The 25,415-nt window shown below is 37.8% G+C and overlaps 2 protein-coding genes across 6 annotated transcripts in view; one reads left to right on the top strand and one right to left on the bottom strand.

The window, feature by feature from the left end:
- Positions 1-556: 556 nt before the first annotated feature.
- RNF146 (ring finger protein 146) lies at positions 557-19,742 on the top strand. Of its 4 annotated transcripts, none has more exons than XM_021693666.1 (4): positions 557-609; positions 2,733-2,846; positions 10,396-10,498; positions 17,960-19,742. In XM_021693666.1, coding segments are annotated over exons 3-4 (1,083 nt in total). In that variant the 5' UTR covers positions 557-609; positions 2,733-2,846; positions 10,396-10,496; the 3' UTR covers positions 19,041-19,742. The 4 variants fall into 4 exon arrangements, with proteins under 4 accessions (XP_021549341.1, XP_021549340.1, XP_021549343.1 ...); XM_021693665.1 differs by having other exon boundaries at positions 10,391-10,498; XM_021693667.1 differs by having other exon boundaries at positions 585-621; positions 10,391-10,498.
- A 1,099-nt stretch (positions 19,743-20,841) lies between these two features.
- Positions 20,842-25,415, bottom strand: part of ECHDC1 (ethylmalonyl-CoA decarboxylase 1) — a 55,067-nt gene continuing 50,493 nt past the window's right edge. For both annotated transcript variants that reach the window (XM_021693663.1, XM_021693664.1), the window contains exon 6: positions 20,842-21,717. In XM_021693663.1, the coding sequence (XP_021549338.1) occupies positions 21,309-21,717 (409 nt within the window). In that variant the 3' untranslated portion in view covers positions 20,842-21,308. The remainder of the gene's footprint in view (positions 21,718-25,415) is intronic.

Genomic DNA, 25,415 nt, shown 5'->3' with positions numbered 1-25,415 from the left:
CTAGTCTAAGAAAAACGGGTCCAAAAGGAAATTAAGATCTATTTTTTTCCGATTAAATTGCTCAACCCTTCAGACAGTGAATAAACTAGATAGAACTCTCAAAGGACCCCTTTGTTGTGGTTGTTAAGAGAACAAGCAGTACTCTGCCAAGGCCTCTGTACCCCAAAATCCAGCTAGGCGCCCAAAGGCTTCTCTTGAGTCTCGAAGCGGGGCTTCTGAGCAGCACCACCTGCTGGTTCTACACGCGTCTTACTTCCTTTGCCCCAAATCTCTCTCTAGTGGACCTGCACTCTTTCAATCTTCGGCACCTAATTACAAGTAAAGCATAATACAAAGCAGTTAGAACGATCCAGGGAGAAACTGCAGGTCTCCAAAGGCAGGAAAAAGTAGGTACCCAACCGCTCGCTTCAGGATTGGGTCGCGGGGAAACACAGAGCGGAGGGGCTGGCGCGAGTGCCCCTGTACAAGGCTCTACTTCCGCCCCGCGCGGCCCCGCCCCCCCCGCGACGCGACGGGCGGTCATGTGACCGCCGCGCGCGTTCCCGGCCGCTGCGGGCTCCCAGGCCGAAGAGGAAAGGCTGCGAGACGGCCGCGGCTGTGGCTAGAGAGGTGGGAGTCGGGGTGAGGTTTTCGCGGGGAAGGGTCAGAGTCAGCCACTGCGACATCCTAACCCAGGGAAAGGCGTGATGGCTCGCGGTGTCACCTCCAGCCGCGACGCGCTTCGGGTGGGCCCTGCGCTCCGGGCCTGAGAGGGGTGGCGGCGGGGTCAGGGGCCGGTACGTAGGTGGACGCCCTTGGGCTGGCGCGGCCGCGGCCCTCTGCGCCCAGGCGGGATAGGGCAGTTCAGCCCTTCCCTCCGCCCCCACCTTGGCTGTTGTCGCAGGCAAGAAGACTGTGATGGGCGCTGCGTTGTCCGCGGCCGCCGCAGCCCCTGCCCTGGGCGACGGCCCGGAGCTGGTCACGGTCGGGGTGCGAGAGGCGGAGCAGCGGCCATTACTGCGCAGCCTCTTCCGCCGGGGTCCTCGTCTCTGCCTTTGGTGGCAACCAGGTCCCTCTCCTCTCCCCTTGTCGGTGGTGTCAGGCCTCTACTCGGGGAACTTCCGGCCTCAAGATTTAGGGGCGGCTATGGTTTGAAGGGTATCCTGCTCCCTGTCTTCCCGTGTGGAGGCCTCTGCCCGGGCCTTGGGTCAGATCGCAGCCAGGGCGTACAGTCCCTTCATTTTGTCTTTTTCCGGGAGTGTCTTTGGCTGCTGCCTTCTCTTCCCTCTCCCTCCTCCTCTGCTCAGTGTCTGGGTCTTGCCTAATAGGAAGAGCAGTCCCTCCACCTTGCCCTGGTTAAGCCCAGCGCTGCGTATTGTCGTGGTTTTGATGATTAGTAAATCATCGGAACAATTAAGAGACCTCTTGATACCCGTTGGGCCAAAAAAAAAAAAAACCAACAACACCACACCTCAGTGCATCTTAAAAGCGGAGGCTGTTGCTTTGTTCTGGTAGCTGAGTAGAGTTCTCTCCCTACCTCGCCCCCCACCCCCCCCCACCCCGCACCAATCCCATCTAAAAGAGTACGTACGGGTCTTCCATTGTTGTCGCTGTTTTATTTTCTGTAGGAGTCTAGAGAAGGCTGCAAAATTGTTTTGAGTTTACACACACATTTTGACAACTAGAGCCTTCTCTTGTTAACCATTTCGTATATGTTTTTATTTTTCTTCCCTAAGTGCCAGTTTAGTGACACTTTTCAAGTTTCGAAAGTACTTACATTTTGTTTAAGTAATATTTTTAGTAATATTTTTGTAATACTGAAACAGTGTGGAATTGAGGGAAGAAGAACGCCAAGAAATGACAAATAGCGTTGTCTTTATAGTTTGACATTTCAGGACCTTGGGCGCACTCCCTCCCCTCCAGTGTGTGTACTTTTAAATAGGATGTGAAAGTATAACATTGGCATTGAAAGCAGTGTATAATTACAGAAATTGGAGGACTTAAGACTTTTTGTCTTTTTAACAAATGAATCTATGTTTAGACTCTTAAAAAGACGTGGAATATAGGACACATGAAGAAAATGACCCACAGAAATAACAGGATTTATGATGTTGACTCTGCTGTTTTCATGACCAGCAAATACTGTTTGTCTTGAGTGTCTGAGTGCTCTAAAAACACATGAAAATAGGTCAAGTAAATCTCTTTTAAAGAGAAAACCAGAAAAGTGAAAGCTACACTAGAAATAGATTTTTGGATGCGTTTGTTTTATTTAGCCTTGTGTATCTTAAATTGGAATATTTTGTTAAGCCCGCTCTTTGATTTAGAATTTATGTTTTAAATGGGCCAATGTAAGTTCTGGGCAAAATAAAAATAACGGTAAATATTTGAAGGTTTTTGTTACTTACTGGTTGTTAAAAACTTGGTCATCAGGGAAACTATTTTTCCAAATAGCTAGTCATCAGACAGGAGGTCGAAAAAGGAAATGGCTTTTTTCTTTTAGGAGACACGTGTCAACTGGTAAAGTATTTTGTTACAGTTTCCACCAATTTGAATTGTTAGAAGAATAGGACAGATTTTTTTTTTAAAGGATCCAGAAATGATTTTTTGACTTAGTATAGAAGAAAAAGTATTCAGTCTTTTCTTTCACAGTATTAGTCTGCTTAGAGAATATTATTTTATGTATTAACCATTTACTAGCATGAAATGCCTGACACAGTCAGCTGGTATTTCAATGTTTTTTTTTTTTTTTCCAGTGTCAGTAACAGAGGGTGCTGACCATTTATTCCATTCCCGTACCTGGTTCTTGATTGTGCCTGAGGAACATGAATTTGTGAAACAACAGGTTGGATTAGGAATAATCTTTGTGGGTATGGAAACCATTTTATTAACATTCTTCTACAGCCACCTGTGCCTATTTATGGAATATTTAGTGTTTATGGCTTATTAACTTTTGGATTAATTAAATAAAACCTGTTGTTAAATTCCTGTTAAAGTATTTAGAATTACAGAAATATTGAATAGGGTGAAGTAACACGGGAGTTATGACTTGACCAGGGTCACACATATTAGTAACAGAGCCTTTCTCATTTACAAAATGGCTGCAGGCTCTGAAACTTCTGTTTGATAAGATTAAAAGTATTTGTTCATGTTCACATTTCATGTTTTGTTTAAAATAAAATGCAAAGGCCACAGTTGGTGGGGGGATGTAAAGGTTTAATGCTTGAATATGAAGATTGTGAAGGTCATAGATTGCCATACAGTTTTTTTAAGGTTTTTTAAGGTTTAAGGGAAGTACTAAAGAATAAGGGAAGTAATTCTTTAAGATAGTATAGTATTGGGGCTCCTGGGCAGCTCAGTTGGTTAAGTGTCCAACATCTGATCTCAACTCAGATCTTGATCTTAGGGTCCTGAGTTCAAGCTCCATTTTGGGCTCCATGCTGGGCGTGGAGCCTACTTAAAAAAATAAAAAGTAAAATAAAATAGTGTAGTGTTAAGTATTGGCCCCCATTTAGTTGAAATGAGGTTTGACTGAAGACTTTTGTTTCCCAGTATGACCTGTGCTTTCTGTAAGCTTGAGTTTTAGCAGGGGATGAGAGGGAAAGCTAAAAATGGAAACATTAGGGCATTTAGTTACCTCTCTCAATTTGAGACTCTTCCTCAAGAAATATTAAGATGTATCTGCTAAATTACACCCTGTCTCTCTATTCTTTCACTGGTCTTTGCTTTTTCCTTTTTTTTAATTTTTTTTATTTTTGAGTTTGTATACCACAAGTTGGAAAGTTTGAAGTATTTTTCTTTTCTGTCACTGCTAGCTTTTATATAGAACATTTCCTGTTTTGTGTATTTTGAATTAAAAAAAAGTAAAAACTATTAAACAGCTGTCATGACGTAATTGGAAAAATATAGGAAGTCTTCAAATCTTTATAATTTGAAATTTTAACTGTTATATACTTATCTTTTTCTTTGATTAGTTCTTTTAAAAAGATAATCATTTATTTGAATCTATTATGTGGAAAAAAAATGATGGTTTTTTGACTTTGTGACTGACTTGAAAAGTGGAACTGTAATTAAGTCTAGGTATTTTCAGAGAAGATAACAGCATGTGCAAATAATAGAAGTGTGAATTTGTTGAGTGGTCACAGATTATAAATAGTATTACGTAATACTATTTATACCGTAATACGGTATTACTTCATTTTCAGTTACACTTATTTACTAATTGGTTGAGTGGGTAAATGACTTAAATTCACTGACAATCTCTAAACTCTTTTATATATTTTGAAATTTAGTCTGTCACTTTTTTCCCCCAGAATTGTTAAGAGGCAGAAATATGTAATGTAGTTTCATATCTTTTCTCTTTTTATGTTACCTTCCTAATAGTTCTTTTTTGTATAAATTTTCACCTGAAGAAAGAACCTTAACCCATTCACTAATTGGTATTTGCGTATCAAAATACTGTGGTAAATTTTAGTTTGGTATATAATTTATAAATCATTGAAGTGAGAATTACGTATGTTTGAATTATTTATGGTTTGTCAAGTTAATTCTGGCTTATAGTTAGAAATTTTGTCTTACATCTTTGGATGAAAGTAAAAGCCTCCCTTTCCCCTCATTTAAAAAAAATCTTTGGTTTCAAATGTAGAAATTTTCTGAGGACTACTACATATGACCATTTTGAATATTACATGCTATTCCCTGTGTTGTGCCCACTTGGCTTTATAATTGTCAGAGGTTATAGTGGATGGATCAGTTTGGCAGAATTGGTATCACTGAAACCAGTCAATTTTGATTACAACACAACATGCAGTTTTCTTTTTAATCTGTGCCAGCACAGGTGTGGATAAAGTAACATGAAGTTCATTTTTTTAATTCAACAATCTTGGTAGTAAATTGCCAGTTTTGTATTTTTAAAAATTGTTAATATGCAAGACATTCTAAACCAGCATTGTCCAGTATGGTAGCCACTAGCCACATAGAGCTGTTGAGCACTTGATATGTGGCTAGTCTGAACTGAGTTGTGCTATATGTGTAAAATACACACCAAATTTCAAAGACTATACACACACACACGAGAATATAAAATATCACATTAATAATTTCTTTATATTAAATACATTTGGAAATGGTAGTGTTTTAAATATTTGGGGTTAAATAAAATATTTAAATTAGTTTTACCTGTTTCCTTTTATTCCTAATGTGGCTAATAGAAAATTTGAAATTATAAATGTGGCTTGCATCATATTTCTGTTTGATGATGCTATTCTAGACCTTTTCTCTGAGATACAGTACACTGAAGAAAAGATTTTTTTAAAGAAACACTTGGGTTTGAATCCCATCTCCCAGTATTGATAGCTTTGTGATTTGGGATTAAATCCTTTGGGTTTGGGTTTCCTCATTTATAAAATGGGTGTAGTCATATCTCACAGGGTTGTTTGAGGTTATCAGGAGCTTCATGAACTTTTTGGTATGCATATGAACCACCTGGAGATCTGATTCTGTTGGTGGAATGGGGCTCCAGATTTGTCATTTGTAAGGGACTCCCAGGTAAATGCTGATTTAGTTGGTTGGGGACACAGTTTGCATAGCTAGGATCTAGAATACTACATAGATTTTAGTTTATTTTCCTCCCCCCAACCATAATTATCCATTTAGAGTCCACTTTGAAAATTAACCATGGTATATAGGAATTGGAAAAGTCACTGTAGCTTGCAAGAGTTACTAAAACTGGTTTTATTCTTGTTTTTTTATCTGCATTCTGGAGAATTCATTGCCAGCGAACAAAACCTTAGGTAAATGATGAGCTTGTCAAAAGATATAAAGATGGCTTGAATCTTATATTTGTAAATGTATTAACTTCCCTCTGTTATATTTTAAGCTCTTTAAAGAAATTATTAGAACTTGGGTATCTTTATATCTTTCATGGCTGGGTGCCTTGTTCACAGAACTCAAATGTGTTATGTGAATGAATTTATTTCAGTATTTTTCTCAACAGTTACTTTAGGAAGTTTTTCCTTCATCCAAGAAATAACACTTCAAGTCAGCAAAAACTGGCAGTTTATTAGCCACTTAGAGATAAAAGACAGTCTGTATCTTCAGGAGGTTGATGGTTTAATAGAACAGTCAAAAGCAAATCAATAATTTCAGTGTATGGGATAACTTCAGTAATAGAAGAATGTACAATATATAGTGGAGGGAACAATTTTTGGGAAGTAGAGAAAGTAGTAGTATGGTAGCATTCATAAGCTGTAAAAGAGATGGATTATACCAGGAGGAGGAAGTACAGAACTATAAAGAGAGGTTTAGAGAAATATGAATAATTTGGTATAACTAGATTATGAATCTGTGAGAGTCGTGGTAGGAGATAAGACTAGAGAGAGATTTAGGTTTCAGGTCATTAAAGCCTTTGAATGCTGTCCTTAGGAGCTTTGCCTTTATTGTATGGGCTAGAGAACCAGTATGGGGCTTTGCATATGGGAGGCCCATTTTGCCTTTTTAGTGTATCACTCAGAGACTTAGTGAATAAATTTGAGGGGTGTTACTGAAGCAGGATAGACTGGACCGTAGTTCAGGTGAGAGGTGATGTATGTCTAAACTAGGACACTAGCAATGGCAGGAGAGTAGAGTATAGATTCCAAAGGTGTTAGGGGTAAAAGTTGACAGAATTTGGTTGGAGAGGAGATGAGAAAAAGGATTTTGTTTTTTTCCATCTGCATTCCTTGATTAAAGCATGGAAGCTGAGATGTCACTTGTAAGATTCATGCAGACATGGGGGTTTGTGGAGAATGTGTAGATGAGAGACAGATGTGAAAGCCAAGTCTTCTGTTAAGAAAGAAGTTAAAATGGTTGGGCTCCAGATTGGGCAGGAAAAGAAATGAGACTGGGAACTGACTAAAGAAAAGGAGGCTGTCAAGAAACTAGAGATCCTTGTGAAATTAAAGAGTAGATGTGGGAATGAGTAAATTAGCTGGAAGGACCAGAGCTTGTAATCTAAGAGTGAGATTAAGATTTTAGAGAGGCGGCACTCTAGGTGGCTTCTAGTTCAAAATGTATACATCATATTTTGTTGCTGGATGGACAGGGAGGTGAAAGTTCACTGAACTTAGGATTTTAGGACTTGAAAACGTAGTACAGTTTTTCTCAAATTGGATTCGATGGATTACCTGCATCGCTTTCACTTAAGGTGAGATTCCTGGGCTTACACGCCATCCACGTCTACTGGCCTAGAATCTCCAGGGTTAGGGCCTGAGAATGTATATCTCTAATAAGCAGCCTCAGTGGGGCAAGTTTTAAGAACCTCAGAGTTAGGAGTTGGGATGGGTCATATTTAAATTGGCTCATAGTGATGTGTCAGGAGTTAGAATGGAGAGGATGATGAACAGTGAAAATTAAGTCACTGCCTTAAAGGTTAATCTAGAAGAGATGTAGGGGATTATATAGTCAGTGATGAGCCTCCAAAGAAAGTCTTCCCTCTTGCTGTTACTGTGAGGCTTACGATCTCTTTAGTCATCATGTTTGCTTGGTTCTGAGTTCTGTGTAGTATGATGTGCCTCCTGCACTGACTGGGCATCCGGAAGTGGCAGGAGAGAATACTAAAAGAGAAGAAAGGATTAATGGCTGAAATGATGTTTTGGTTGGTGCTTCTGGATTCCCTGAATAAGAGGCATCTTGAGAGGTTTGGCTTAATGATTGTAAACTTGGATATACATAAAAATAGCAGGAGGTTCTAGTTAATGTGATGGCCTCGTCTTTGCGCACACTACTTCCTTTTAGAAAGGCAGTGGCTATATTCCATATGGGCTAATTTGTCCATATAGATGTATTAACTTTAAAAACATTTTTCACTTTAAAAACATTTTTATTGTGGTAAAATATAAATAACATAAAATTCACCATTTTAACCATTTTAAATGTACAATTCAGTGTCATTACTTACATTTACAATGTCATGCAACCATCACCACTATTTATTTCCACAACTTCATCATTTTATTTATTTTTTTATTAAAGATTTTATTTATTCATTTGAGAGAGAATGAGATAGAGAGCATGAGAGGGGGGAGGGTCAGAGGGAGAAGCAGACTCCCTGCCAAGCAGGGAGCCCGATGCGGGACTCGATCCCGGGACTCCAGGATCATGACCTGAGCCGAAGGCAGTCGCTTAACCAACTGAGCCACCCAGGCGCCCCACAACTTCATCATTTTAAACAGAAATTCTGTATCCTTTAAGCAATAACTGTTTGCTTCTCTCCTTAGCCCCTGGTAACTTATCTACTTTCTGTCTCTGAATATGCCTGTTTTCAATATTTCATTTAAGTGGAATCACAAAATTTTCCTTTTGTGTCTGGCGTATCTCACTTAGCGTAATACTTTCAAGGCTCATCCATGTTATAGTATGTATCAGAATTTCCTTTCTTTCTATGGCTGTATAATATCCCATTGTATTTGTATACCACATTTTGTTTCTCCTTCTGATGGGCGCTTGGACTGTGTCTACCTTTTGACTTTTGTGAATAATTCTACAAAGAACATTGGTGTACAAGTATCTGTTTCCGTCCCTGTTTTAATTCTTTTGGGTATATACCTGGGAGTGGAATTGATGGATTATATGGTAATTCTGTTTAGTTTTTTTGAGGAACCACCAAACTTCACAGTGGCTGGACTATCTTTCATTCCCATCGACAGTGTACAAGGGTTCCAGTTTTTCCACATTCTCGCCAATGCTTATTATTTTCCTTTTTTTTTTTTTTTAAATTATAGCCATCCTAATAAATGTGAAGCGGCAATTCTTGTGGTTTTGATTTACATTTCCCTGATAACTAATAATGTTGAGCATCTTTTCATGTGTTTAATGTCAATTTCTACATCTTCGAAGAAGTATCTACTCAAGTCTTTTGTCCATTCAAAAAAAATTTTTTGTCCTTTTGTTGTTGTAGGCATTCTTTTATGTATTGTGGATATTAAACCCTTATCTGTATATGATTTATAAAGATTCTCTCCCATTTTGACGTTTAACTTGCTTGACAATGTCCTTTGATGCCCAGAAGTTTTAATTTTGATGAAGTCCACAATTTGTTTTTTCTTTTGGTGTCATTCATATCTAGGAATCCATTGCCAAACCCAACATCATAGAGATAAACCCCTCTGTTTTCTTCTAAGGGTTGTATGGTTTTACCTCTTTTTAGGTTTGTTGGTCTGTCTTGAGTTAGTTTTTGTATATGGTGTGAAGTAGGGGTCCAACTTCATTCTTTTGCATGTGGCAGTTCACTTGTCCTAGCATTTGTTGAAGAGACTATACTTTCTCCCATTGGATGGACTTGGCACCCCTTTTTAAAAATCAGTTGGCGGGCGCCTGGGTGGCTCAGTTGGTTAAGCGACTGCCTTAGGCTCAGGTCATGATCCTGGAGTCCCTGGATCGAGTCCCGCATCGGGCTCCCTGCTCAGCAGGGAGTCTGCTTCTCTCTCTGACCCTCCCCCTCTCATGTGCTCTCTCTTATTCTCTCTCTCTCAAATAAATAAATAAAATCTTTAAAAAAAAAAAATCAGTTGGCTCTACAAGTAAGGGTTTATTTCTGGACTGTCTCTTCTTTTGGTTTATTCGCCTATTCTTGTACCAATATCACACTGACTTGATTACTGTAGCTTTGTAGTAAATTTTGAGTAAATTTTGAAATCACAAAGTGTGAGTTCTTCAGCTTTGTTCTTTTTCAAGATTGTTTTGGATTATTTTAGGCCCTTCACAGTTTCATACGAATTTGAGGATTGGCTTTTCCATTTCTGCAAAAAAGGCTGTTGGAATTTGCGTAAGGATTATGTTGAATCTATAGATCATTTTGTTTAGTATTGTCATCTTCAGTCTTCCAATCCATGAACAGTTGTCTTTCCATTTAATTAGCTCTCCTTTAATTTCTTTCTGCAGTGTTTTATAGTTTTCAGTGTACAAGTCTTTCCCCTCCTTGGTTAAGTTGATTCCTAGGCATTTTATTCTTTTAGATGCTATTATAAATGAAATTTTTGAGCATTCTCTAAAATGCTTTCTTGATTGCCTTTTTGGATTGTTGACTGTTAGATGTAGAAACACAGCTGATTTGTACATTGAGCTTGTAACCTGCAACTTTGCTGAATTTATTACCCCTAGTAGTTTTCTTGGGGATTCTTGGGATTTTCTATGTAGAAAATAGAGATAGTTTTACTTCTTCCTTACCTTTTTGTATGATTTTCATATCTTTTTCTAGTCTAATTGCTCTAGCTAGCACTTCCAGTACTGTGGTGAAAGCAGGTATCCTTGTCTTGAAATTTTGTGATTTCTAACCTAAATTTGCCACTGAATTTTGTTAAAGGGTCATACATAATTGACTAATTTTATTGATCTTAATTAGTCTGTATAGAAGTTAATGAAATAACTTCTTTTGCAGCACAGAATGAACCAGCAGTGGAAGACAAAATACCACACACTGTTTGACTGCCGGTGAAGATGAGCTTTTGTTTTTGTGCCAGACAACTGTGGGATTTGTAATAGAAATGTAAGTATGGCATCATGGTTTGTCCCAAAGATGCAGTAAATTAAATGAACTGATAAAATGCAGTAAGCCAAGTTATATGTTTTATTTAGATCTAATTATACAAAATGAGCGTTTTGTATTGTTTTAGATGTTTTATTGAGTTAGTAATTTTATTCACGTTAAATTACTGTTAACGTAGATATCCAGAAATCTTACCAGGAAAAATTTCTATAAAAGTCAATGAAACTGAAGACAAAAGAATTTTCTCGTAGGGTAAAAAACTGGAAAGATTTTTAGATCTTCTAGGTTCTACTTTCTCTTTACATAGTAACTTACTTAAAAACCAAACTAGGCAGACAATATCACCTTTTATAAATAAGAGGGACTTAATGGGACTTAAAAACACTTATTATTAAAAGCTTGTTTCACTAAATTAAAGTTTTTTAAATTAATTGATTTTTTTAAATAAACATCTATTTAGAGAGTGTGCAGGGGAGGGAAGGGCAGAGAAAGAGGGAGAGAGAGAGTCCTAAGCAGACTCTGCGCTGAGTTCAGAGCCTGACGTGGGGCTTGATCTCACGGCCTGAGCTGAAACCAAGAGTCAGACACTTAACCAGCTGCACCACCCAGGCGCCCCTAGATTAATTGATTTTTTAAAAATTTAGTATATTGCATTTTAATTAATACTGAATTCACTCTAGCCCCCAGTTTTACCAGTTGTGTTTTCCTATCATTTAGTTTTTGTGAAATAGGCTTTAAAATACCACATTACCATGATTGTGCCCATTTTGAACATCATTCTATTCTTGATAGATATTTTTACATGATGAACACCGTATTCTTCCAAGTTAATATGAACATTATCCAACCTGTAGATACTATTTCACATGTTCTCTCAGTTTGACATGTAACTATTGCTATCTTCTTTTCAATATGATGCTTTAATTGTATACTAAAAGTATGGCAATATCATTCTTAGTGTTGAGAATTTGATAAAAGTAAAATGAAATCTGTATGTATTTTTCTTTAAAATTGGGGCAAATATATCTTTTATTTAATCTTGTTCATATGTTATCTGCCGTTATATGTATAAAGTCTCTCTCTCTATATATATATATAGACTTTTAAAAACCATATTTAAAAAACCATATATATATATATATATATATATATATATAGGTAGGTAGGTTAAATATTATAGGTGCTGGCCGTCAAGGGACTAGACTATGGTCTAGGAAGTGAAACATAATTAATTATTAATTAAACAGTGGAAGAAATGCCATATTGAGGTAACAATAAGATGCTTTTGGAACTGAGAGGATTTAGTCCATCTGAAGGTTCAGAGTGAGAAGAACTTTTAGCTTGATCTTAAAGAATAAATAGAATTTTACCAAGTTGAGAAAATTAGGAAGTGTTTTTTAAGCCAAGGTAATGAGGGAGGGGCACAGTTGCCTAAATATCAGGGCATCTTAGGGGAGTCAGGGAGCAGTCCCATGTAGCAAAGTGGGGTAGGGAGAAAGAGACTTCAGAGTTGGTAAAGGGAGTGAATATTTAGTACCTGCTGTATTGCTAGGTGCTTACTGGGTATTTTATTTGGATTATTGAAATTAATCACTGTGAAAAATGGTAGGTAGCTCATTTATTGGTGAAGAAACAGAATTAGAGAGATGAAGTCATTTGCCCGAGGTCAGTGTTTCCCAAATTTCTCTGAGAATAATCCCGTGGGGCACTTGTTAAAAACACAGATTTTTTAGACTGTAACGCAGATACGTGCAAATTTCCAGGGTAGAGCACATCAGCTGATTCTTACTTTTGGAGAAATCTGGGAAATGCTCTTCTAGGTCAGTGTAGTGAGAATAAATGATGGAGCCAGGATTTTAGCTAAGTCTGTTTTACTCTAAAGGCTATATCAATGTACTTGGAAGCCAGTGCTTAGGAATTTGGATTAGATAATGTAGGCAGTAGAAAACCATTGAAGCTTGGAGAGAAGACTAATTAGACACGAACTGAGAAAAAGGAATGAGGAGGAGAAAGGACTGAAGTCAGGGAGGCCACTTAGGAGGTTAGTACAAGAGTGTGTCCAAGAAGCCACAATTGGGATCACAGGCTTTGGGAATGAAGGGGACACATTCTAAAGAAGTTTCTGTCCGGAAAAGAGAAATGGCCAAGGAATAAGGGAGTATTGAGGATGGCTCTAAGTTTTATGCAAGTTCGAAAAAAAAGGAAAGAGGAATGAAGGTTTAGGAGCAGATAATTTTGGTTTTAGTCCTGTTTGATTTTGGGTTCTTGGAGAATATTGAGGTTAATTCTTTGAATACATATTGGAAACACAGTTGGCATGGTTCTGGATATTAGATTTTGGGAGTCACAGTGGTATATTTATTAATCTGAAATACTCAGTAAATTGTCTAGACATAGAATGTACTGTGAAACTAGGGCCACACACAGGGCCTTTGTGAAGAATACTGGTACTTAAGGGCAAATAGGGAAAAGAGAAAACAATATAATAGAAAGGAGAATTGGGAGAGAGTACCATTATGGAAATGCATAGTATAAAGTTTTAGAAAAAGAGTTGGTGGTCATTATCATTCAGTGCAATAGGATCAAATGTATTGAGACTGAAAGAGATCATTAGACTAAGCATGGTAGTTGATTTTGTAATTTAAGGATAGAGAATATTAACCAAAATCTTGAGGGAATTGGGATGGTACTAACACCAGAAATTGAGGGGTTAGCTTTTCAAAACAACTAGCACTATCCCATCCTGAGCTAAGAGGAATGATGATAAGGTAGAGTGAAGATAAAGATAAATTTCAGGGATTCACTCTTACCTAATTTTTTAATGATAAAGGAGTCCAGGATATCTCTAAACTAAGAAGTTGGAGAAGTTGTGTAATAGTCTTTGGGGGAATAGGGAAAGAAAGTTGTCTTGACTGAGTAAAAAGTTACTGATAGGAGGCTTGATAGTCTCTGGGAAATCAAAATAGCTGATTATGTGTGGTGCTCACAACTTTTGCACCATACATTTCACTATAAAAGTGGAAATTTTCATGAGTTTAATAGTTAACTTTTGTTAAGTCCTCTCCTTGCTTGACTCTTCTTTTTTTCAAATGTCTTCCTTGTAGCTTTTTTGGTGGTGGTGTCTCTTTATTCCCCATCTCTCTCTGACCACTTCTTAACATCTTTTGTAAGCTGTTTTGCCTCATTAGTAAATATTGAAATAATCCAAGGTTCTGTGTTTGGGCCTTTTGTCTGTTGTCTCTACAGGTTTAATTTGGGCATTCATTCATTTTCATGTCTCTTAAGAACCACGTATAGGTGATTCATCAGACTTTTTTCAGCTTAGATTTTACTTTTCCCCAAGTACTGATGAGCATTAGCTCTTCTCCCATTTTTGTCTTAATGAATAGTATCAAAATGGATGGATGGCTTTCTTATTTTCTTAATTGGAACTTTAAATAAATATGGAGATACAAAAGATTTTCAAGAATTTCATTGACAGCTAATTTCTTTAACCTAAATGGAAAGGGATGTAAGAATATACATATTACTTGTTCTCCCATTCTGTAGCTAATTTAGTTCTTTTTCTTCCCAAAAGTTAAAGTTATACTGAGGTTTAAATGTAGCAATAAGGGGCGCCTAGGTGGCTCAGTCGTTAAGCGTCTGCCTTCGGCTCAGGTCATGATCCCAGAGTCCTGGGATTGAGCCCCGCATCGGACTCCCTGCTCAGTGGGAAGCCTGCTTCTTCCTCTCCCACTCCCCCTGCTTGTGTTCCCTCTCTCGCTGTGTCTCTGTCAAATAAATAAAATCTTTTAAAAAAATAAATAGATAAATAAAAATAAAAATAAATGTAGCAGTAGAACCTGATGAATTAAAAGAGGCTTTCATATACAGGTTTATGCTTTCATTTAATTTATTCACTTTATAATAATTTTTATTCGAACGTGAATTATCCCCATTTTACTGATGAGAAAGCTGAAGACCCAGAAGCACCGTGTGTGATTTTTTAAAAACCTCTTATAGCTATATTACGAGCTGCTTATATTTGGCAGAATTGAAATATACATAGACTGTTACCACAATGTAAAGTTACCTGGAGCAGACAAAAGTATTCTGAATCTTTTGCCAAATGTAAATTGAAATACGTGGTATTCTGTCTCTCATCACTTTGGGAAGTACTAAGATTTTGTATTTAAGAAATACATATGAGTTGTGGGGAGCCTAACAAAATGTATTGTGCATGGCCAGTTCTTTTTAGGGGAAATAGGTGGATGGCATTGATTAACCAGTTGAGAAGCAAGCACTTTCACTTATAACTTAGATTGTTAAGTTACAAGATCTTTGAAGGCAAGGGTTTATGTCAAAATACTTTGAGGCTCCTCTAAGTGCCTAACACATACGAAGAGTTCATATCTGGTAGAACTTACCATAGGTTGGGAAAAAGTTGTACTTTACTAGTTTGTGTGACTTAGAGTTTCTGGTAAAGGAATTGATTGGAAATGGAATTAAAGGTTGAAAAAGAGTTTGGAAATCAAGTACTGCATAGTGATCAGTTCTTTCCACTGAGACTGTGCCACTTCCTTTTCTAGGTAAGTACTATCTTTTCCAAAACTTGCTATCATTTTGAACCTTGTCTATTGAGGAACCAGGGACACAGAAAAAAGCAGTAAGAGAATGGATTGTTGGACTGGATGTGCTGTGATGAAAACCTAAGAGGACTGTTTTTCAAGTTTTGATGAGCATAGTAAACATTTTTTACTGACTACACCTTTTGTAACCACTGTACCCATTTTTGAATGCTTGATCTTAGAAAATGGCAGAAATCCTTATGGTGATTAAATTCTAAATATTCCTTGTTTAAAACAGCAGAATCAGCTGGTACAGAGAGATTGTCATTCATTTTAAGCAGCAGTTAATTAATGGTTGCCAATCTCTATGAGACCTTTACCTCTATTTACGTATCACTGGTGCACTTCCTCTATCATTTTCTGCCCTTTTAAAATATCTGTGGTTTCCTGGTACTATGGGATAAAATCAAATCAGATGCTTCTTTAGCAGGCACAAAAAGACTTCAATGATTTGGCTTCTGATTACCTTTATACCTTCATCTCTTGCTGTTCCATTGCTTATTTGACTCAGGGCCATGTATATGGCTCTGACCTCAATCTCTTCCACTCCCCAGCCACCTCTGCACCCCATACTTTTAGCCTATGTCCATCTTCTCACCTCTCTCTATTACTTTTATAAGTATCCTAACACATTACTGTAGGAATTAGGCCATATTGTGATTATCTGTTTTGCTTGCATGTATGTTTCCTTATTTAACAAAGTAGGTGTGTATCTTTAGATCCATCAATACTCAGTATTGTATATGGATATGGTACTTTTTTAATAAATGTTCATCTGACTCAATAAGGCAGAAATGAACAAATTTATGTGAGTGTTTAAGCCCGGTACCATCCAGTTGGACAAATTTTGTCCGTTTCTTTCCCTTTCTTCTGCTTTAGGGCAGCCTCAGTATTCATGTCATTTCTCCCTTGTTTTTACCTGATTGTAACATTTGTGGAGCTTTAGTGATTACAAAGTGTTTTCATTTGGTATTTTTGTTTTGTTTTGTTTTTTGTGTATTTTGGCTATTCTCACCTAAGTTTTATAAACTCTGATTTGTAGGTAAGGAAATTTAGAGACTATGGATTTAACTGGGTGCAGAAGAGTAAGGGAGAGGGAGACTCAGGTTTTTAGATTTCTTATCTAGCAGTGGTTTCCTTGTATAATAGCTTCTTATTTCACATTACCCTTTCTCCCTTGGCCATCTGCAATTTATCATTATAGTCTTCAGTGTGCTGCTTCAGGGCTGATCTTTAAGTGCACTGACAGAATTTTTATACATTCCCAAGGTATGTGTAAGTAAATTCTTTAAAAAAAAGTTTGTCAACCAGATGGTTAATGTTATTTAAAGTAAAATAAAGGGACGCCTGGGTGGCTCAGTCGGTTAAGCGTCTGCCTTCAGCTCAGGTGGGATTGAGCCCTGCATCGGGCTCCTGCTCAGTGAGGAGCCTGCTTCTCCGTCTGCCTGCCGCTCCCCCTGCTTATGTGTGCTCTCTCCCCCTTTATTTATTAATAATAAAATCTTTAAAAAAAAATAAAGTAAAATAAAACTCAAAACATCTATTTTTTTGATGATATTATATCATTCATTGAAAAACATTCTCATTTTCTTAGCTAAATATTTGACTGTTCTCTATCTGCCAGGGCTTGTATGAGAGTATGGAGAGGAGCCAAAGTGATCTGTTTCTTGCCTTTACAAAGCCCACCTGTTTATGGGGAAGACTGACATTAACAAAATAAACACACACATAAATGTAACAGTGCAATTCTTGTAAGTGCTAGGAATGAGAAGTAGAAATTAAAAAAAAAAATAGGGTGATTTGACCTAGTCATGGAGACTTTCTCAAGAGGGATATAAGATGGGTAGTAATTTGTCCATGGGGGATGTGGAAGGCAGGAAGTGAAGAACTGTTCATACAGAGAAAACCTATTGAAGGGAGTGGCCAGTGTAGTTGGAAGCCTGATCAAGGGAAAGGGTGGTCTTGGGGCACCTGGGTGGCCTAGTTGGTTAAGCGGCTGCCTTCGGCTCAGGTCATGATCCCAGGGTCCTGGGATTGAGCCCCGCATCGGGCTCCCTGCTCGGTGGGAAGCCTGCTCCCTCTCCCACTCCCCCTGCTTGTGTTCCTCTCTCGCTGTGTCTCTCTCTGTCAAATAAATAGATAAAATCTTTAAAAAAAAAAAAGGAAAGGGAGGTCTGATAGAGATGAGGCTGGTGTGGGAGGTGGGAGGCAGGACCACTGCAGGGCTTACAGATCCTAGTCTTTATCCTAAAATCAACTTTTGAAGCAAGAGGTAAGGCTAGACCAATTAAGAGGCATATTCAGTAACTCAATAAACAGCATTTACTTGGTGGCTAGGGAAGGGTAGAAATGTAGGTGGATTCAGGAGATACTTAGGATAAAATTGATAAGACCTGCTGATGTTTTGGATACAAGGAGTAGGAGAAGGGCTATTTCAGTGATGGATTTCTGGCTTGAAAAAGCAGATGGATAATGGTGTCATTGGGGGTGGGTAGCTTTTAGGGAGTAAAGAAGAAACAGATTATGACTTAAGTTTTTTTTTTTGCCCTCAAGACATCCAGGAAGAAATCTAAAATAGACCACTAGAAATCTAGATCTAGGGCTTACTGCCATGTACTTCTCATTCCTAGCACTTAATCAGAATTGCACAGTTACATTTATGTGTAACTGTGTGTTTATTTTATTGTCAATCTTCCCCATAAGCAGGTGGGCTTTCATTTTTGCTTTCACATAGTCCACTGTGTAGCACACATATATAATAGGTGCTTAATAATAATCTGAGTTGTTGAATTAAGATATTGGAAGAATTGAAATACAGTTTTAATATTATATGTATTTTCTCTTATTTTCTTAGGATGGCTGGCTGTGGTGAAATTGATCATTCAATAAACATGCTTCCTACGAACAGGAAAGCGAATGAGTCCTGTGCGAATACTGCACCTTCTCTAACTGTCCCTGAATGTGCCATTTGTCTGCAAACATGTGTTCACCCAGTCAGTCTGCCTTGTAAGCATGTTTTCTGCTATCTATGTGTAAAGGGAGCTTCATGGCTTGGAAAGCGATGTGCCCTCTGTCGACAAGAAATTCCTGAAGATTTCCTTGACAAGCCAACCTTATTGTCACCAGAAGAACTCAAGGCTGCGAGTAGAGGAAATGGTGAATATGCATGGTATTATGAAGGAAGAAATGGGTGGTGGCAGTACGATGAGCGCACTAGTAGAGAGCTGGAAGATGCTTTTTCCAAAGGTAAAAAGAGCACTGAAATGTTAATTGCTGGGTTTCTGTATGTTGCTGATCTTGAAAATATGGTTCAGTACAGGAGAAATGAACATGGACGTCGCAGGAAGATTAAGCGGGATATAATAGATATACCAAAGAAGGGAGTAGCTGGACTTAGGCTGGACTGTGATGCTAATACTGTAAACCTCGCGCGCGAGAGCTCTGCTGACGGAGCAGACAGTGTCTCCGCACAGAGTGGAGCTTCTTCCGTTCAGCCTCTAGTGTCTTCCGTAAGGCCCCTGACATCAGTAGATGGTCAGTTAACAAGCCCTGCAACACCATCCCCTGATGCAAGCACTTCTCTGGAAGACTCTTTTGCTCATTTGCAACTCAGTGGAGACAGCATCGCTGAAAGGAGTCATAGGGGGGAAGGAGAAGAAGATCATGAGTCGCCATCTTCAGGCAGGCTACCGGCACCAGACGCGTCCATTGAAGAAACTGAATCAGACGCCAGTAGTGATGGTGAGGATGTATCTGCGCTTGTTGCACAACACTCCTTGTCCCAACAGAGACTTTTGGTTCCTAATGCAAACCAGACAGTATCTGATCTATCAGATCGATCAGCAACTGATCGATCAGTAGCAGGGGGTGGAACAGTGGATGCTGGTGTCAGATCTAGAAGGCCTGATGGACAGTGCACAGTAACTGAAGTTTAAATTAAAAAGTCTTCAGCTCCATGCTCAAAGTTAAAATGGTTATCTGTAAATTTCTGCCCACATAACATTATACTCATCCCTGGTAGTGCATTTTTGGGAGTTGGGGTGGGAAAAGGGTATGGGGAAGACAGACCTGTAAATTAAAATGTCTAACATGTCTCTGTTGAGGAATTTATTTAATATAAGGAACTTGGCGTTAATAGTTGAGAGCTGTTTAGTAATAACCCCGTTTTCTTGATGTCTGTTTATTTTACAGTTTTTTTTAAATTTGTTCAGTTCTTTTGGCCAGCGTGTGTGTATTACCTGTGCATTAACAGTCCTCATCTGACTCTTGCATTGTGTCTTATTTTTCTGCATGGATTGACGTAAAACCATTACTAAAATTTGGCACCTATGAGATGTCTTGTATTGGTATGAACAGGAAGCTTAATGTGAGAATAGATGTGAATCTGGGATTTTAAAATAGATGAATAACAACTATTAAATAGTAAAGTTACTGAAATGGAGATGTGAAGAAAACAGCTAATAACTCACGTTTCAGAATCTTGTCTGTAACATACTTCATGGTGTTTCCCATAGGCTTTGCTGTCTAGTCCTTGTAGTTTGAGGTTTCTCTTGATCTGCATTTTTCTTTTTGATTACAGAATTTATAATTTAATAAATACTAGAGTTTATCAAAAATAATTGGTCTGTTGTTTGAGTCTGGAAAGAGGATGGAAACATTTTGACATTTGTGGCCAAAATAAACAGGTAGCGGTTTGAATTGGTTGTATTCAGCTTAGTCACCTGCTCAGGAAAGTTTGATTTTTTTCAGAGACTATTTAAACAGAATCTACAAGCAATTGCATGGAATAAGTATGTATGGAAATAAACCTAAAGCTCGTGAGACTTAAATTTCTTACATAACTAATAGTAGAGACCATATATGTATTTAGATGTTCATTGCCAGTCTTCATTAGTGGTCTGACACTAATGAATTAAATGGGTAGGCTTATTTTAAACAGCATTAGTAGACACAAATTTACTTCACACAAAATGTAGAATCTGTGACAAAATAGGAAGTCTTGGGTTAACCTGGTAATCCAGAATTGGGATCTGAAAAATGGTAATATGAGTTTGTCTTACTATATTTTAATTCAAAACAGTAGGATCGTGTTGAAGCATACGCAAGTTATTTTTAGTATGTTTTTCAAATGTGACTTGAATGTTACCATAACAAATAAAAACTGTCACTGCTTTGAAATTAGCTTTTATCTCTTGTTGTGATAGGTTAGAATTGGGAGTTAATTCTTTGACTTACATGTTTTTTAAAGCCTGTATTACAGAGATGATCATGAAAGTTTGAGTTGTGCATTTGTATTGTCTACTTTTAAAATATAGCTAGTTACGGAAAAGAAAGGTTAGCTACTTTAACATATGCAAATGTTACAGGATGCTTCATGAGTCCCTCTGACATCTTAGGAAGTTTTGATGTAAAGTTAAATTTTATTACTATGTAAACAGTAGTAAAGTAGTACTTACTACTAGTTTGGAAATCCCAGGGCACACACATAATGGCCAATTTTGTAGAGTCAGTCAGTAGACTTTCCACATGATGTCTATTGTTTAGTAGAGATAAAGAAAACTATTAAAATATCAAATAAGACCAAATTTGTAGGAGGGTAAGGTGGGAAGCATTTTTATTCAAAACAACCATAAAAAAATGAGGAATAAAAGAAGAGCCATTCACCAATTCTTTTTTAAGGATTTTTTATTTTTTATTTATTTTTAAGTAATCTCTACATCCAGTGTGAGGCTTGAACTCACAACCCCAAGATCAAGAGTCACATGCTCCATACCAACTGACCCAGCCAGGCGCCCCCTCCCTAAATCTACCCCCCAGTTGCTTAGAGCAGAAGAAAATGATTGATCATATAGCTTTTCTTATCTTGTCCGTGACCCCTCTCCATTTTTGTTCTTTAGTGCAAGTTTCATTAAGTTATTTTTGTAAATTATTTCCAAGTAGGACAACAACCCAGGAATAGGTTTTGTGGAAAGGTTTTTCCTTTTAAAAACGGGTTGGTTATAGGGTAAGAACTACTGTGGGGATTGATAACTTTTAAGCCAAAAGTGTTGCATATTTTAGCTAAATGTTTCAGATTACTTGATGAGTTCAGCTATTCAAAAAACGATTAAAAACAAATACTAGTGTAGCCTTCAAAGTAATTCTGGCATTTAACTTTTATAAAGGTTAATCATTGGAGTTTTACACATTGTATTTTTTTAAAACTATTTATTAAATTTTCCTTTCCTAGCAATAGCCTCTTTATTTGCAGGTCCACCCCAAACTGTTCCTAGAAGATCTTTTTCAGTCTGTAATGCTTCCTCTAAACAAAGCTCTTTGCCTGAAGAAACAGATCTTTTCAAAGCTCTAATTACTTCCGGTGGCCCTCTGATAAACTGCTTTAGCCACTCTTGTGCCTCTCCCAGACATGCAGTTTCATCTGAAGACTGTAAGACCTCTTCAACCATTCCTATGTTTAAAGCTTTTTTCGAATCCAGTTTGAGGGCCCCACTTAACACTTTGAGAGCCTGCCTACTGCCAATGATCTCAACTAGTCGGGCAGCACCGCCCCAGCTTGGTATTATACCCATCTCTTTGTGGACAAATCTGATCTCACTTTCTGCAGTCATTAATCTGCAAAAGAGAAAAGAAAAAACTTCATCTTAACTAAGTATATGTGCTTTAGTCATAAAGTACTACTCATTATCTAATCTGAAATCTCCATAGATCTTTATAGGTAGATTTGTTACATTAAAACCTGAAAGTTCAAAGAATCTGGCTAAGTATACAATTCAGTTTACTACACAGTCCTTAATATTTGCCTTTGAAAACAATATCAGCATTTTTATTGTTCTTGTTTATCCTTTGCTTTGGCAAATAAGAATTTAGTTTTTATTTTATGTTTATTTCTAGAAGCCCAAATTATCTTTCTAAAGTGAGTAGTGGCCTAATTAGAAAATCTGGATTGAGTGGAAATACGGGAGTAGGAAATGTTAGGGTCATACTGTAGAAAAAGAAAAAGAAAAAACGCATAATAAAGTTAAAGTCAATAGTTGTCAGGAAAAAATTGGTTCTTAACCCAGCATCTATACAGTCTTCAAGCAAGTATTTACTAAGCTCTACCTCTGCAGCTTGTCTAGGTGTGGGACTACAGGAATGACCAAAATAAAACCCTGAGCTCAGTTGACAATCCTGATAGGAGAAAAAGACACTGAACAATATAGGACGAGTGGTGAGAAGTGCTATAGAAAAAATGGGGGGGTGCCTGGGTGGCTCAGTCGTTAAGCGTCTGCCTTCACCTCAGGTCATGATCCCAGGGTCCTAGAATCAAGCCCCGCATCGGGCTACCTGCTGGGCAGGAAGCCTGCTTCTCCCTCTCCCACTCCCCCTGCTTGTGTTCCCTCTCTCGCTGTCTCTGTCAAATAAATAAAATCTTTTAAAAAAAAAAGAAAAAAAAGAAAATGGGGCAAGGGACAATGTGTGTTGGGGGTATTAACTAATGTTAACTAGTCCTCAGAACAAGCATATGAGGAGGTATAGTAAATCGCCATTTTACAGAGGGAAACTGAAGCCACAGAGACTAAATAAATCGCTCACTCAAGGCCATGCCACTATGGCAGAGCCAGAACTTAAACCCAGGAAGGTTAGCTTATTATGCGTGCTCCCCTCACAGTACACCTAACAGCGAGACTAGGATGGAAACTGGGATGCCATTAAGAAAGCGGACAGTGGCGTGGATTGGACTAACAATAATGATTGCCTATAGCAGGGATGCATTTTTCCAAAGCAAGGTTTTTATGAGTAGGGTGATTAAGAAGCAAAGTGGAACAAGAAAGGGGAGTGTTAACATAAATCAGTGGACATAGTAAAAGGCTTCATATTTGCCAGTTAAATATCCATTACACCATTAACAGAATGCACAAAGCTATCCTGTGTAGGAAATACTGCCTATGAATTTTATTTTGACTGCATGAGCTTTCACTGTTAAAACCTCTAATTTGGAACAAAGGTCATGTCTGCATTTTAATTTTTTTAAGAAAAACTGTAGCTGTCAAACTACTCACTGTGCAAAAGAAGGCCTTATGTTAGTTCTGCTTTCCAAAGTGTAAATGCTCAGCTGCAGGTGTTTTGGTTCTATTAGCACCAAGAACAACAGACTCTTAGTCTTTGACTCTTTAATCAGGAAAAATATTCCAGTAAATTCTCACAAAAGCCTACTTATTAACCCACTGGGAAAGAGAACTTTCTCTTCACAGCTGTGAACTCCTACAAGGGAAAATCTGCCTCAATTATGAACAATTGCTTTTAGAGGCAAATAGCCATGAAAACAGTAGTTTTCAATAAATTTAAGTGGGAAGGAAGAAAGAACAAATCTCCTAAGAATCGAATCTAGCCCAAAATTGTGAGAGGAGTACTGCCTTGTTATAACAAACAGAAAACAATGTCAAAAATTAAAGTGGAATAGAAATTACAGAAATGTCCAATAGTCTTGGAGATAGGAATACCGTTAATACTGAAAACAATTCTATAAAACTTTTCACAGCATAAATTGAGTGTGTCACAGTTCTAAATTATATCCTAGAATTGACAGCTGATGTTGGCTCAGAGCTATGCCTACAACACAGAAAAGGATATGTCAGAAATACATTCACTTAGAATCTGCTGAACATTTAAAAGCTGGTTAAAGCCCAAGATGTGGGGACAGTGTAGATGAGCTTATGACAACAAAAGTTATTATCTATGTAAGCACACTGATATTTGGAATTCTCTGCTTCTAGAGAAGAATATTTCTATACCATGTATTTTTTTTCCTCTGCCATATTTTACAAGGTCAAGTATGCTTTTTGGAATCATCTTTTACAACTCTAACAAATCTTGAGGAAATCTTTGTAAAAACTACCTGTTGTGATCAAACTCTGACATCCATTTTTTACATATCATCCCTAGGGTGTGTTTGTGTACTGATACACATTTAATATACATTAGCAAATACTACCGAAAAATTAATGACAAAAGAACACAAGGTAGTTTACTCTAACAATGAGAGAAATATGGAACATTCAGATGGTAACCTTTCACAAAACTCTATTAATCTAAAAATTAAAATTTAAATATAAAATTTTAAATGTTGATAACCATAATCTACAAAGAAAATGTCCAATATCCAAAAATAGAAACAGCTTCCTGATAGACCTTCCAGGATTACACACGAATTACTTCTAGAATTTAGATGCAAGTGTACCACCTGTAATGTAATTTATTGCAAGTGATTATACAGAAAACTGGAAGACCTAAATCTTAAAATTCTGAAGATTTAACAGCAAACTCAATTTATAAAATATTAAACTCCCTTATTTTGACAAGTAAAAGAATTACAAGTATCTTCTCCTTATCAGTATAATTATTATTGGCAATGTTTGAAATCTGTGACACCTTGGTAGAGAGGGGATGAGGAAATTAATCAAATATCGATACACTCCTCATTACTGTGTGGATGCAACAGTAAACTACCCGTAGTAAGAAAACGTGTCACCTTCGACAGGTGTTGCAAAGTCAGTGATGATACCTCAAAGGACTGTTTGGTGTGCTAGTACTTTCTAGTAAGTTAGCTATAAGTTGCAGGTCTTTGAACAAATGTATTCAAGAAAAACTTTTTAAAGATTTTAAATATTAGAGAGAGCATGCTCATGCAAGCGGGGGGAGGGGCAAAGGCAGACGGAGAGAGAGAGAGAGAATCTCAAGCGGACTCCCTGGTGAGCGTGGAGCCTGAGGCCGGACTTGATCTTACAACCTGAGGATCATGACCTGAGCTGAAACCAAGAGTCGGACCCTCAACCGACTGAGCCACTGAGGCGCCCCCAAGAAAAACAATTTTAAAACAATTATCATGTTTTGCTTAAAAAGGAAATATTTTAGTAAAAGTTAGAAAAGGTTTTTTGGGGTGGCTCAGTCATTAGGCGTCTGCCTTCGGCTCGGGTCATGAGCCCCGCATCGCAGGCTCCCTGCTCAGCGGGAAGCCTGCTTCTCCCTCTCCCACTCCCCCTGCTTGTGTTCCCTCTCTCGCTGTGTCTCTCTCTGTCAAACAAAATCTTAAAAAAAAAAAAGGTTTTTAAAATTTTTTATTTTTAAGTAAAAGTACTTTTAGTGAACTCGGTTAATAAAGAATTGAGAAACCAATAATTATGTTGGGAGACATACTGTAAATAAGACAGACTTGAACCGGACTGCCTGGCTCTGCCGCTGGACTGGCTGCGCACCACACCCAGGAAAATACAGCAAAGAAAAAGACACACGGTATAAAGGGGATGAGGAAGATTAAACTACTTAACATC

This window comes from Neomonachus schauinslandi, chromosome 8 (genome assembly GCF_002201575.2).
Source record: "Neomonachus schauinslandi chromosome 8, ASM220157v2, whole genome shotgun sequence".
Classification (NCBI taxonomy): Eukaryota; Metazoa; Chordata; class Mammalia; order Carnivora; family Phocidae; genus Neomonachus; species Neomonachus schauinslandi.
The sequence above is the reverse complement of the archived record's forward strand: the minus strand, read 5'-3'. Positions and strand labels throughout refer to the sequence as shown.